At 46.3% G+C, this 14458-nt stretch overlaps 2 protein-coding genes across 2 annotated transcripts in view; one reads left to right on the top strand and one right to left on the bottom strand.

Annotated features, from left to right (window-relative positions):
* Nucleotides 1–1709, top strand: part of txndc5 (thioredoxin domain containing 5) — a 44436-nt gene extending 42727 nt beyond the window's left edge. The window contains exon 11 of the mRNA XM_078216822.1: nucleotides 577–1709. Coding sequence (XP_078072948.1) covers nucleotides 577–699 — 123 coding nt within the window. The 3' untranslated portion in view covers nucleotides 700–1709. The remainder of the gene's footprint in view (nucleotides 1–576) is intronic.
* Nucleotides 1509–14458, bottom strand: part of bmp6 (bone morphogenetic protein 6) — a 124802-nt gene continuing 111852 nt past the window's right edge. Inside the window, exons 5-7 of the mRNA XM_078216821.1 lie at nucleotides 11346–11422; nucleotides 4929–5039; nucleotides 1509–2295 (exon numbers count right to left, since the gene is read on the bottom strand). Of these exons, the coding sequence (XP_078072947.1) occupies nucleotides 2146–2295; nucleotides 4929–5039; nucleotides 11346–11422 (338 nt within the window). The 3' untranslated portion in view covers nucleotides 1509–2145. The remainder of the gene's footprint in view (nucleotides 2296–4928; nucleotides 5040–11345; nucleotides 11423–14458) is intronic.

The following is a 14458-nucleotide window of genomic DNA, read 5'->3' as shown; positions in this document are numbered from 1 at the left end:
GCAGAGGGAAAAAGCAAATGAGACTATGCAGTGATTATAAACAAAGGGATGGAAACGTGTTTGATTAGCTTATGATAGAGTATGAGGAGAATACAAAATTGGAAAATCCCACCCGAGGTTAATTGACCTTTTGCATAGCCTGACCCCACCCACTGATTCCCACGGCAAGCGGGACAGGGAAATTCCATCCTTAATTCCAGAAACCATACTGGAGTCATACAACACATAGTAGAGGACTATATTCAACAGGGAAGGTTTAAAGGGAAATTGAAGAAGTCCAAAGATGTGGATTGACTAGGTGGATTGACTTTGCTAAATTTCCCATTATCAGGGGCACTAGCTAGGGTAAATACATGAGGTTATGGGGTTGTGGTTGGTGCAGACTCAATGGGTCGAATGGCCTCTTTCTGCACAGTAGGATTCTACGATTGAAAGGCCAGGGTATAACCAGTGAATGATTGTGTCAATTGACTGACAAATACATAGCAAGGATTATAAATTTAGGATTGGCAAAAAGGGGGAAACGGAATGCGTTCTTAGATCTGGAAACTAATTGCGTATTTGTTTTTTAAAAAGGTCCGTGGCTATCCAACATTGCTGCTGTTCCGTGGTGGTCAGAAGTTGAGTGAGTATAACGGAGCAAGAGATTTGGAAGCACTTCACAGCTTTATCCTACAGCAAGCCAGGGATGAACTGTAAAACATGTACTTTTTTGCCTGACCACCACCTCGCGTCACTGTTTACAAGAATTCAGTGGTTCTTTTATTTGTGTAAACTTTTTTTCCTATTATCAACGTATGTACATAAAAATTAACGCCAACTTACCAACCTTCTTCTACAAGACGGAAGTTGGCTGCAGCTTCCACCATACAGTGGTGCCTTCTACGTATGTGGTACTGAGGGGTCACCCTCCCTATCCTGCTGCCCTCTTAACGCTTCTGTAGATGTGGTTCGTGTGTAGTTTAACAGATGGTCACGGCACATCATTACTAAACAGAATACCTCAGCGTATCATCGAGCCACATACACAAGGTATTAAGCCGGTTTTTAAATGAGTGTTTGTGAAAGTTTGTATTGAATAAAACGAGAGAATAACTTGCAGTACCAGACAATAATATCCTTGCTCGGATTTTAAGTAAAGCGGTTGAAGGAAGAGCACATTTGAGTGAATGGAATGAAGGTAACATACCATGTTATTTATGGTAACAGGTTGCATTCCCCTTTTAAGTTGTATGTTAAATATCTCCAGGAACACTGGTTTCAATTTGGTTTAATTAATGCGTTTTTTTGTGGTTGGGGGGGGGGGGGGGGCGCGGGCGGGACTCTGCACTGGAGCAAAGATGGCTGAAAGAGGTCATTTTAAAAATTTGCCAATTTTTAAATCGGGTGATTTCAAAATTTAAAGCATCCAATAAGCCGTTGCCATTGTCAAAGGGAATGCAGCCCCAACTATTCTATCATTCACACAAATGGAGTGAGCAAACAGCACAGGAAAACCACTTGATTTTAAAACAGTTTATTGTTAGCATGTGTGTATGGAGAATTTGACTTGTTCTCCAATGGCGGGGGAAAGAGCAGTAAGTGTGTGTGGGTGTGGTTGGCACTTAAGCTTTTGTATAAAAAAAAAGAAAGAATCATTAAACAAAATGTGATACTATGTCAATAGTTTACACTACTTGGCAATTTCTAATAAAAATTTCTTAAGAAAATGATTGTCCGGAGTGCGTCTTACAAAAGAAAAACAGGAATGTGCAGAGTCTGTCCAAAAGTAGGGGCTCCGGAAGTAGTTTCCCCCCGCAAGGCTCGGGTTTGAAGGTGCAAACCAGTTTCTGACCTTTCCCTCGGAATCTAATACGCTGCCGTCATCCACCTACTTTAAATCCAGTGACTGCTTTCGCCATCATTATAAGCCCCGAGTTTAAAGCACAGTTACCAAAAAAACCCCCAAAAAAACAAATAAATTACATTTTTATGAAAACTATGTACAAAATATATTACAAAAGCCTTTTTTTAAAGTAGAAACCTTTCTTTAAAAAAACAAATTGTAAACATTATTTACAGAGATATTGCTCCAGGCATTTATATCGCTATGCATTGAGGATTACTCGCCAGTAGTTTCACGCTCCGTCAAAACTCCTTGTCCTTCTAGTGACAGCCACAGGCTCTGACCACCATGTTCCTGTACTTTTTCAATATAACATTTGAGCTGTCATCAAAGAAGAGGACAGAAATTGCGTTCAGCTTGGTGGGAGCGCAGCACGGTTTTGGGATGTAGTCTGGGTTCATGAGGTGGACCTGGAGTCGAAAGAAAGTTGAAATGTTGAGGCTGATGCGTGCAGGTACATCCTGTAAAACATTTTCACCCTGTCTTTTGTCCAACTCCTGCTGCATAAAATGTAAGATCAGACATTGGGATCAAATCCCAAGTTCAGGCAAGGAAGTCCCCTACAGTGCCAAAGGAGGCCATTCAGCCTGTCGAGCCTGCACCGACTCTGAAAGAACGCAGGCCCTCTCCCTCACCAGCATGTATTAATTGACTTTGAACACGTATAAATAGGGGACAGCTGGGGCACTGGGTTGAATGGGAAGAGAGCTGTGGGACTGGACAAGTCAATAAACTCCCTCAAGCAACAGGAGCTTCGTAAGACCATAAGACCATAAGACATAGGAGCGGAAGTAAGGCCATTCGGCCCATCGAGTCCACTCCACCATTCAATCATGGTTGATTTCAACTCCATTTACCCGCTCTCTCCCCATAGCCCTTAATTCCTCGAGAAATCAAGAATTTATCAATTTCTGTCTTGAAGACGCTCAACGTCTCGGCCTCCACAGCCCTCTGTGGCAATGAATTCCACAGACCCACCACTCTCTGGCTGAAGAAATTTCTCCTCATCTCTGTTCTAAAGTGACTCCCTTTTATTCTAAGGCTGTGCCCCCGCGTCCTAGTCTCCCCTGTTAATGGAAACAACTTCCCTACGTCCATCCTATCTAAGCCGTTCATTATCTTGTAAGTTTCTATCAGATCTCCCCTCAACCTCCTAAACTCCAATGAATATAATCCCACGATCCTCAGACGTTCATCGTATGTCAGGCCTACCATTCCTGGGATCATCCGTGTGAATCTCCGCTGGACCCGCTCCAGTGCCAGTATGTCCTTCCTGAGGTGTGGGGCCCAAAATTGCTCACAGTACTCCAAATGGGGCCTAACCAGTGCTTTATAAAGCCTCAGAAGTACATCCCTGCTTTTGTATTCCAAGCCTCTTGAGATAAATGACAACATTACATTTCGTGTCTTGGTTTCAGTCTCAACAACTGGTTTGGATCCAATGTCCACGAAGCTGATAGTTTGTCTGTAGGCCCTGTCTTTTTCTCTCTCCACACAGTGGCACAGCGGTTAGCACTGCTGCCTCACAGCACCTGGGGCCCAGGTTCAATTCCGGCCTCAGGTCACTGTCTGTGTGGAGTTTGCACATTCCCCCTGTGTCTGTGTGGGTTTCCTCCGGGTGCTCTGGTTTCCTTCCACAGTCCAAAGATGACAGGTGGTCATGCAAAATTGACCCTAGTGTTGGGATTAGCAGGGTAAATGTGTGGGTTTACGGGAATAGGGCCGTGGTCGGTGCAGACTCAATGGACCGAATGGCCGCCTCCTGTACTATAGGAATTCTGTGATCTCCATAGCCTTGCACATTCACCATGGCTAATCCATACAACCTGCACATCCTTGGACACTAAGGGGCAATTTACCATGGCTAACATCTTTGGACTGTGGGAAACCAACGCTGACATGGGGAAAATGTCTACGTGGAGTTTGCATAGTCACCCAAGGCTGGAATTGATCCCTGGTGCTGTGAGACAGACGTGCTAACCACTGTGCCACCTTAGGGAGACTCAGTCTCTCATGCCTTCAGAAACCGGTCCAGTGAAAGCTGGTGACTTATTTAGCTCACTTGGACCTCCTGAGTCACTGGGCCCTAGATTAATCCAAGATGTTTTCTCCATGTACAAACTTGCTGAGCTGACACTGGGGTGAGCGGGCAGGGGCGGAATCTCAGACAGCAAATTCAAAACCCAGAAGAGCTGTGTTCCAAATTTACAAAGGGATGTGCAAAACCAAAATGGAGAAGGGCCGTCCCTTAAAGGGGTAGTGACATGGTGGTACTGTCACTACACTAGTAATCCCAGTTCAAATCTCATCACGGCAGATGGTGAAATTTGAATTTATTAAAATTAAATAACCATGAATCGATTGTCAGAAAAACCCATCTAGTTCCCTAATGTCCTTTAGGGAAGGAAATCTGCCATTTATACCTGGTCTAGTCTATATGCGACTCCAGAGCCACAGCAATGTGACTAACTCTCAACTGCCCCCTCAATGGGCAATTATGGATGGACAATACATGCTGGCCCAGCCAGCGACACCTACACCCCACGAACAAACAAAAGAAAACTTAGAGGAGTCTACCTGCAAAGAAAGGGAGAGATAGTGACAGCCTAGAGCTCATCCACCCTCTCCCCCTTTATTCCCAAGTACTGGAAGGGATGCACTAACTGGTCTTTTGTCACCTCAGCTGAAGCTGCTGATGCCACCAAATGATGTGGAGATGAGAGGAACTCTCTTCCCCGGCCTTTGCAATGTCTGCTGGAGCAGCAGAAATTCGGATTTAAACGGCAGAGCGTTCTTACAAAGCCGGCCGGACCATTTCTGACTCTAACCAAGGGCAGACTGTCCTTTAAATATGGCAACAGTATCCACTTACCCATTGGGTGACATGAGCTCCCAACGTCAAGAGTCCCCCCCTGCCCCCACATACAGTGAGATCCAGTGGTAAGCCCATGTCACTCGTAGTATTGTCCACACCAGATCCCCAATGATTTCTGGATCCCTATCGACAGTCGGACTAAATCAAGGCCACTTGTGCTTTACTCACCAGTGTCTGTACGATCGCATGGTTTGTGGCGTTCATGTGTGCATTAAGAGGGAATGAACACTCTCCGTCACAGTAATATGCTGCATATCCTTCAGGTGCTATTATCCAGTCCTTTGAAAACAAGAATTGAATTAGAACATGGATAACCTTTAAAAATGCTCATCAAAATATACTTTTTGATTGTTGACAGTACCCACAATTTCTTTCTCTTGTCGGCTAAATGCTTTGTCTCCTTATCTAATTTTTAATTTATTTATTAGGGTCACAAGTAGGCTGACATTAACACTGCAATGAAGCCACTGTGAAAATCTCCTAGTCGCCACACTCCGGCACCTGTTCGGGTACACTGAGGGAGAATTTAGCATAGCCAATGCATCTAACCAGCACGTCCTACAGGCTGTGGGAGAAAACCAGAGCACCTACAGGAAACCCATGCAGACACAGTTGTCCCCCACTCCCCAAGTCTTCCCCCCCCCCCCCAAGCAAATTCCATCGAGAAGTTCCCCCAGTATCATTAAACAAAACAGAATATTGAGGGCCAGGCCCTCAATCACGTATCACCTCAAAAAAAATTACTACGCAATTCATAAGGAATGTTAATCGAGATCCATTCGACAATTGGTCCAAATGGGCAAAAAAGCCTATTGGGTCTCGTAAATGTCTATAGGTCAAATAAAGGTCACAAAATGACCTTTATTTGCACAATTTAGCCAATTAAAAATGTGACTGACCTGATGCTTCAAAATACTGAATATTAATAAATATTAACATTAAAGAAAAACAAATTCTCCAATTTGGAATCTAAGTGCCGTGGCGGCAGCGGGAACGTGGCAGCCGGCGGTAAAAGACATCAAATCCTGCAGCCCTGACCTCATTAATTATGCACCTGAGTGTTTTGTGCCATATTCTGTGGCAGGACAGACCTGGGTGGTGCATAGTCCACTGTCCTATCTGGGCACCATATTGAAAAGGTGTCCAGCATCACTGACTCGCTGCTGAATAAAGGTTATATACCTCCTAAAAATGAAGATGGATTTGTCGGAACATTCTGAGGCGGGAAGATGGACCCCCTCCGGAACCCTGAATCAGGAAGGTCCCCCTGTAGATGCATCTCCATCGCCTCGCTTGCTCCCCAAACCAATTCAAATTCAAATTGAATCCAATTTATGGTCCCCACAAGAGGGACAGACTCGATCCAAGCTGACCAGAACAGGCATTATACACCTAATCTCGTGGTTTGAGCCAATGCTTGATCTTAGCCAGAAGGCTGAGAAGCAAAACTGAAACCTAATGCTAACAGTGTGGGAAAAAAAAGACTTGATTCTTAAATTCTGCCTCGCTCCTTCACCCACAGATGAACCGACGCACATCTTTAATAGGTCTGCCCACTGAGCTTCATAGAAACTTATAAAATGTATTAAATTGTAACAATTATAAAGGGTAGATTCAGAAAGGATGTTCCTGATGGTAGGGAGGGGTCTGGAACTAGGGGTCATAGTTTTAGGACTGAGGCGAGGAGATATTTCTTCACCCAGAGAGTGGTGAATCTGGAATTCACTACTACAGAAAGTAGTTAAAATCATAGAATCCTACAGTGCAGAAGGAGGCCATTCGGCCCATTGGTGACCACAATCCCATCCAGACCCTGTCCCCATAACTCCATGCATGTAACCGAGCTAGTCCCCCTGACACTAAGGGGCAGTTTAGCATGGCCAATCCACCTAATCCGCACATCTTTGGACTGTGGGAGGAAACCGGAGCATCCGGAGGAAACCCACGCAGACATGGGGAGAATGTGCAAACTCCACACAGCCAGTGACTCGAGCCGGGAATTGAACCCGGGTCCCTGGCGCCGTGAGGTAGCTGTGCTAACCACTGTGCCACTTGCCCCCCTAGTTTCAGGCCAGAATGTTGTGTGATTTGAAGAAGAAATGAGATATAGTTCTTGGGACTGAAGGGATCAAGGGATATGGCGGTGGGGGGGAATGATCAGCTGTGATCATACGCTCATTGGACATTCTCTCTTCCACCTTCTTCCATCTGGAAAAAGATACAAAAGTCTGAGGTCACGCACCGACCGACTCAAGAACAGCTTCTTCCCTGCTGCTGTCAGACTTTTGAATGGACCTACCTTGCATTAAGTTGATCTTTCTCTACACCCTAGCTATGACTGTAACACTACATTCTGCACTCTCTCCTTCTCTATGAACAGTATGCTTCGTCTGTAAGCACGCAAGAAACAATACTTTTAATTGTATGCTAATAATAAATCGAATCAAAAGTCATAATGAATAGCAGGACAGATTCGTAGGGCTGAATGGCCTCCAGCTTCTAGTTTCTCCGTTTCTATATTGCTATCCTCTGATTTCCTGAGACTATTCCTGCGATAGTCAAACCACAAGAAACTTTACACAAGCTCACAACATAACCCAGATTCAGTTTGTGTTCAATGCGCTACTGTCCCCTGTGACGCTGAGGGTTGGGAGTTCAATTCCAGATTAAATCCCGGGCACGTCTGCAGGAAATGCAGGAGGAACAGAGCGGGGAGCAGAAAGGCCAGGATAGAGGCAGCTGCAAAAGGACGGGGAAAGCAAGCAACGAGAGGAAAGGAAAGATATTGCTGCAGGGTATCTGTTGTGTATCTGGACTTTCAAAAGGCTTTTGACAGGTCCCACACAAGAGATTAGTGAGCTAAATTAAAACTCATAGTATTGGGGGTCATGCATTTACGTGGATAGAGAACTGGCTGGCAGACAGGAAGCAGAGTGAGGGAATAAACGGGTCGGCTTCAGAGTGGCAGGCAGTGACTAGTGGGGTACCACAGGGTTCAGTGCTGGGACCCCAGCTATTCACAATATGCATTGATGATTTGGACGAAGGAATTGAATGCAGTATCTCCAAATTTGCAGACGGCATTAAGCTGGGTGGCAGTGTGTGCTGTGAGGAGGATGCCAAGAGGCTGCAGGGTGACTAGGACAGGCTGGCTGAGTGGGCAAATACTTGGCAAATGCAATACAAGGTGGATAAACGTGAGGTTATCTACTTTGGTGGCAAAAACAGGAAGGGAGATTATTATCTGAATGGTGGCAGTTTAGGAAAATAAAATGGGAAGTGCAACGTGACATGGTGAAACAGTCGCTGAAGATTGGCATGCAGGTACAGCAGGCAGTGAGGAAAGCTAATGGCGTGCTGGCCTTAATAGAAAGAGGATTTGAGTATAGGAGTAAAGATGTCTTGCTGCAGTTACACAGGGCCTTGGTGAGGTCACACCTTGTGCGCAGTTTTTGTCTCCTGGTCTGAGGAAGAACATTCTTGCTATTGAGGGAGTCCAGCGAAGGTTCACCAGACTGGTTCCTGGAATGGCAGGACTGACATACGAAGAGAGACTGGATCGACTGGGCTTGTACTCACTGGAATTTAGAAGAATGAGAGGGGATCTCATAGAAACATATAAAATCCTGGACAGGCTAGATGCGGGAAAAATGTTCCCGATGTTGGGGAAGTGCAGAACTAGGGACCACAGTCTAAGAATAAAGGGTAAGCCATTCAGGACTGAGATGAGGAAGGATGTATTCACTCAGAGTTGTGAACCTGTGGAATTCTTTACCACAGAAAGCTGTTGGGTCCAGTTCATCAGATATATTTAAGAGGCAGCTGGATGTGGCTAAAGGGATCAAGGGGTATGAAGAGAAAGTGCACTGAAAGTGCATAATCAGCCATGATCATATTGAATAATGGGTGCAGGCTCGAAGAGACGAATGGTCTACTCTAGCACTTAGAAACATAGTAAATATGTCAGGAACTCACTCACAAGCAGAGTAACGGAAGCAGCATCGCAGCTCCGCCAATAGACAAGGTGAGGGAGGCATATTAAAAGCGTCAAGAGATCGGGGCCAGAAATTCTTTACTGCTGGGGGACAAATCCAGCGGCGCTTGAGCCGGTAGGGTTGAGGTGCACACAAACTAGGCCCCAGGCCTCACTCAAATGAGCAGCAGACACCTGCTGGACATTCCCAACCAAATCACCAGCTACAGGGCTCCAGATTTCAGCTTCTTCATCACTGGTGGAAGCGTCAGGTAAAGAGGGAAAGGGGCTGCTGCGGACCACGGTAATGGAGGACCATCAGGTGACAGCGGCTGACCTCATTTTGAAGTGGTAAGCAGGTTTGGCAGCCATTTTGACAAGGCCATAACTCACGGGACAATCAAGTCCCTCTGTTCAGAGACTCCTCCAACAATTTAACTGAGCTTCTCAATCATGCGGGTGAAAGTCAGAAACAATCGGTGTGTGTTTTTAGTCCAGAGATCTCAAAATCAGCATCATGTGTGGACAGTAGACCCAGTGGACTCCTGGTGCCACATCCCCAGGGCAGGAGGGGGGAGTCACCCCTGCGTCCCCCAGGGCGGGGGGGGGGGTCACCCCTCCGTCCCCCAGGGCAGGAGGGGGGGGGGGAAAGAGGGGGAGTCACCCCTCCGTTCCCCCAGGGCAGATGGGGGGGTGGGGGGCGAGAAGAGTCACCCCTCCGTCTCCCAGGGCAGGAGGGGGGGGGGGCGTGGGGGAGTCACCCCTCCATCCCCCAGAGCAGGAGGGGGTGAGGGGGAGGGAGTCACCCCTCCGTCCCCCAAGGCAGGGGGGGGGGGGGGGGGGGGGAGTCACCCGTCCGTCCCCCAGGGCAGGAGGGGGGGGGGGGGGGGAGGGAAGTCACCCCTCCATCCCCCAGGGCAGTAGGGGTGGGCGGGCATCCCTCCATTCCCCCCTCCCCCCGGGCAGGAGGGGGGGGGGGGGGGGTGGGGGGGAGAGAGAGAGGCAGAGGGATGACTCCCCAACCACCAAGAGCTTGGGGGTGGGGGGGGGGGGATTGTCATCCCTCCGTTCCCCAGAGCAGAAAGGTGTTATTCCTCTGTACTTCAGAGCAGGAAGGGATTATTCCTTCGTTCCTCAGAATTCTATGTTAAATGTTGCGCAGACTCAGATGTTGAATGCATTTCAGTCAAAGATCAATTGTTTTTGTATTCTAATTAAGCAAGATTGGAATAGTGCAGCAAAGGAGAACCGAGGTAAAAGATCACACTGAATGACAGAGCAGGTTCGATGGGCCGAATGGACTACTCTCATCTCTTCCATGCTCTCCCACTGATTTTATTTCATGCTTTGGGGCATTTGGACCAATTGGTATGGCTAATAATCATTAATTCTTTAATCAATGAGTGTTTAAGCCAATCAGGACTTCTGGTTTTGTGGATATTTATGCTCTGTGACACATTATACGCAAGAACTTTAATTACATGAACAAAGAGATGCAAATCTATGGAACAAGTTCAAACTGACTGCCCGACTCCCTGAAAAATGCGGGCATTGACTTCATTTATGATGCGAGTATCTTTCCTGAGTTGAGATGTGGATTAAAGCAAGTGGCAGCCAATAGTTTTCAGTCACTGGTCTTGAAGTACTTTTTCTTCCTCTAATGTTTCTGATAATATTACTCAACGTGGCTGGCAAAAGCAGATTTGATGTGGAGATGCCGGTGTTGGACTGGGGTAAGCACGGTAAGAAGTCTCACAACACCATTTTGTTTCAGAATATGCATATATATTGGACGTTAACCTGGTGTTGAGAGACTTCTTACTGTGGTTACCCCAGTCCAACGCCGGCATCTCCATATCATGGCTACCATCGACACAGCAAACCGCCGGCTCCAAGTGGAGAGGATCTCCAAGAAGATCGCGCATATCAACACAGACATCAAGTTTCTACATGTTGGACTTTAACCTGGTGTTGTGAGACTTCTTACAAAGCAGATTCGACACAGGAGTTTCCACATCACCAATGACAATGTCAGAAGTGGGGAGGTGGTGAAGTAACGGTATTGTCACTGGACTAGTAATCCAGAAACCCACGGTAATGATCTGGGGATCCAGGTTCAAATCCCGCAGATGGTGAAATTTGAATTCAATAAAAATCTGGAATTAAAAGTCTAATGATGACCATGAAACCATTGTCAATTGTTGTAAAAATTCATCCGGTTCACTAATGTGCAACCAAAAGAGAAAATGCTGGAAAATCTCAGCAGGTCTGGCAGCGTCTGTAAGGAGGGGGTCATCTAGACTCAAAACGTTTTCTCTCCTCACAGATGCTGCCAGACCTGCTGAGATTTTCCAGCTTTTTCTCTTTGTTTTCAGATTCCAGCATCTGCAGTAATTTGCTTTTATCCAATGGTTCACTAATGTCTTTTTGGGCAGGGAATCTGCCGTCTTTACCGGGTCTGGCCTACATGCGACTCCAGAGCCACAGCAATGTGGTTGACTCTCAAATGCCCTCCGAAATGGAGGGCAGTCAGAGATGGGTAATAAATGCTGGCCCAGCCAGCAATACCCTCATCCTATGAATAAAAAAAAGTGATGTATTTTTCTTTTTACCTGCCATCCTAAGTCCCGAAAGCTCACATAGAGCTCATGCTTTTTGCAAGCCTGTCGCTGGTCGCTGGTGTTATATTCTGAAAGAAAGTGGAAGAGTTTTTAAAATAATGCACAGTCGCAAAGTTAAATACAGAAGAGCATTTGGCTCAACCTGTTTCTGAAGTGAAAATCATCATCACAGCAGCTAAATACTCCTCAAAGGACTCACATTTTGACCCCTCTGATTTCATTCAGAATGGATGCAGGTATTAATCGGTGAATATTCCCCCAACCCCATCACTGCCTACACTGTAAATTCTGATATTGTAGCAACCCTTGTATGTTGCGCACACCTCCATCACTTGGGGCAGGCTACTTCAGGGCCGGGGTGGGGGGGGTTCAGTTAGCTCGGTTGGTCGAACGGCTGGTTAGTGATGCGGAGTGACGGCAACAGCGTGGGTTCAATTCCCGCACTGTCTGTGGTTATTCACGAAGGCCCCGCATTGCTCCTTGCCGGAGCTGTTGGCAATCCTCAGGTTAAATCATACAGTCATAGAGGTTTACAGCATGGAAACAGGCCCTTCGGCCCAACTTGTCCATGCCGCCCTTATTTTGTTTTTAAAAACTAATCCCAATTGCCCACATTTGGCCCATATCCCTCTATACCCATCGTACCCACGTAACTATCTAAATACTTTTAAAAAGATAAAATTGTACCCACCTCTACTACTACCCCTGGCAGCTTGTTCCAGACACTCATCATCCTGTGTGAGAAAAAATTGCCCCTCTGGACACTTTTCTATCTCTCCCCTCTCACCTTAAACCTATGCGCTTTAGTTTTAGACTCCCCTACCTTTGGGAAAAAGTATTGACTATCTACCTTGTCTATGCCCCTCATTATTTTATAGACCTCTATAAGGTCACCCCTCAGCCTCCTGTGCTCCAGAGAAAAAAGTCCCAGTCTATTCAGCATCTCCTTATAACTCAATCCATCAAGTCCCAGTAGCATCCTAGTAAATCTTTTCCGCACTCTTTCTAGTTTAATAATATCCTTTCTATAATAGGGTGACCAGAATTGCACACAGTATACCAATGTCTTGTACAACTTCAACAAGACATCCCAACTCTTGTATTCAATGTTCTGACCGATGAAACCAAGCATGCCAAATGCCTTCTTCACCACTCTGTTCACCTGTGACTCCACTTTCAAGGAGCTATGAACATGTACCCCTAGATCTCTTTGTTCTGTAACTCTCCCCAACACCCTACCATTAACTGAGTAAGTCCTGCCCTGGTTCAATCTATCAAAATGCATTACCTCGCATTTGTCTAAATTAAACTCCATCTGCCATTTGTCAGCCCACTGGCCCAATTGATCAAGATCCCGCTCCAATTGGAGATAACCTTCCTCACTGTCCACCATGCCACCAATCTTGATATCATCTGCAAACTTACTAACCATGCCCCCTATATTCTCATCCAAATCATTAATATAAATGACAAACAACAGTGGGCCCAGCACTGATCCCTGAGGCACACCGTTGGTCACAGGCCTCCAGTTTGAAAAACAACTCTGTACGACCACCCTCTGTATCCATTTAGATACCTCACCCTAGATCCCGTGAGATTTAACTTTATGCAACAACCTACCGTGCGGTACCTTGTCAAAGGCCTTGCTAAAATCCATGTAGACAACATCAACTGCACTGCCCTCATCCAACGTCTTGGTTACCCCTTCAAAAAACTCAATTTAATTTGAGAGACATGATTTTCCACTCACAAAGACATGCTGACTGTCCCTAATCAGTCCTTGCATCTCCAAATGCCTGTAGATCCTGTCTCTCAAAATACCTTCCAACAATTTATCCACCACAGATGTGAGGCTCACTGGCCTGTAGTTCACAGGCTTTTCCCTGCAGCCCTTTTTAAACAAAGGCACAACAATTGCCACTCTCCAATCTTCAGGCACCTCACCAGTGACTATCGATGATTCAAATATCTCTACTAGAAGACCCGCAATTTCCTCCCTAGCCTCCCACAACATCCTGGGATACACCTCATCAGGTCCACCAGTCAGCTCTCCTCTCTTCCTCCCCACCCCACCTCAAAGGGGAGAGCGGCCCAAGTTCAACTGGGACTATTTCGGAGCCATTTCCCATGGATAGAGATCTCATCCCACCACCACTGGTGTTTTACCCACAGTTGGCAGGGAGGGGCTCGCCCATGCCATGTGGTAAGCCTGGCAACTTTCACCAGACAGGCTCGTTTTTTTGGCAAGGTGGGGGATCGGGCAGTGGTGGAGAACTTCCTTTGAGGGCCTCCTGGGCTCATTGGAGGCATAATCTCCAAAGCTCACCGTCCCTCTTGAACCCTTTCACCCAGTCTCCTGAAATTCAAACTTCCATGTGCTGTATCTCTCCTCCTGTCTATTTAGGGGAGAATGGCACTAGGGTCCAATGGACTTTACAGAATATAGCACAGAAGGAGGTCATGTTGTGTTGGTTCTTTGATAGACTTAACTAATTAGTCCCACTCCCCCATCCCTTCCCCAGTAGGCCTGTGATGTTTTTCCCTTCCAATTCTCTTTTGAATGTATATCCAATTCTTCCAAGTTCTTTCGCCAATCACTAAGTCCATGTTCTCTACTTACTGACCTATCAGTAAACAGTTTACCCTTAGTTGCTCCATAAAAACCATCCATTATTTTGAACACCTCTATCAAATCTCCCCTCAACCTACTCTGCTCTAAGGAAACAATCCCAGTGCCTCCATGTAACCCAGGTCCCTCATCCCTTGTTACCATTCCGATGAATCTCTCCTCTACTCTCAACAAGGCCTCAACATCCCTCCGAAAGTGTCAGGGCCTCGCTGACTAACATTGCCACAAATGAAAAAAGTAATTAGCCCCAATCTCTCATGCATAGAGCAGACCATATAAGAATCATAGAATCCCTACAGTACAGAAGGGGGCCATTCGGCCCATTGAATCTGTACTGACCATAATTCCACTCAAGCCCTATTCCCGTAACTCCACACATTTATCCTGCTAATCCCCCTGACACTAGGGTCACTTTAGCATGCCCAATCAGCCTAACCCGCACATCTTTGGAGTGTGGGAGGAAACCGGAGCACCT

Source organism: Mustelus asterias, chromosome 7, assembly GCF_964213995.1.
Source record: "Mustelus asterias chromosome 7, sMusAst1.hap1.1, whole genome shotgun sequence".
Classification (NCBI taxonomy): Eukaryota; Metazoa; Chordata; class Chondrichthyes; order Carcharhiniformes; family Triakidae; genus Mustelus; species Mustelus asterias.
The sequence above is the reverse complement of the archived record's forward strand: the minus strand, read 5'-3'. Positions and strand labels throughout refer to the sequence as shown.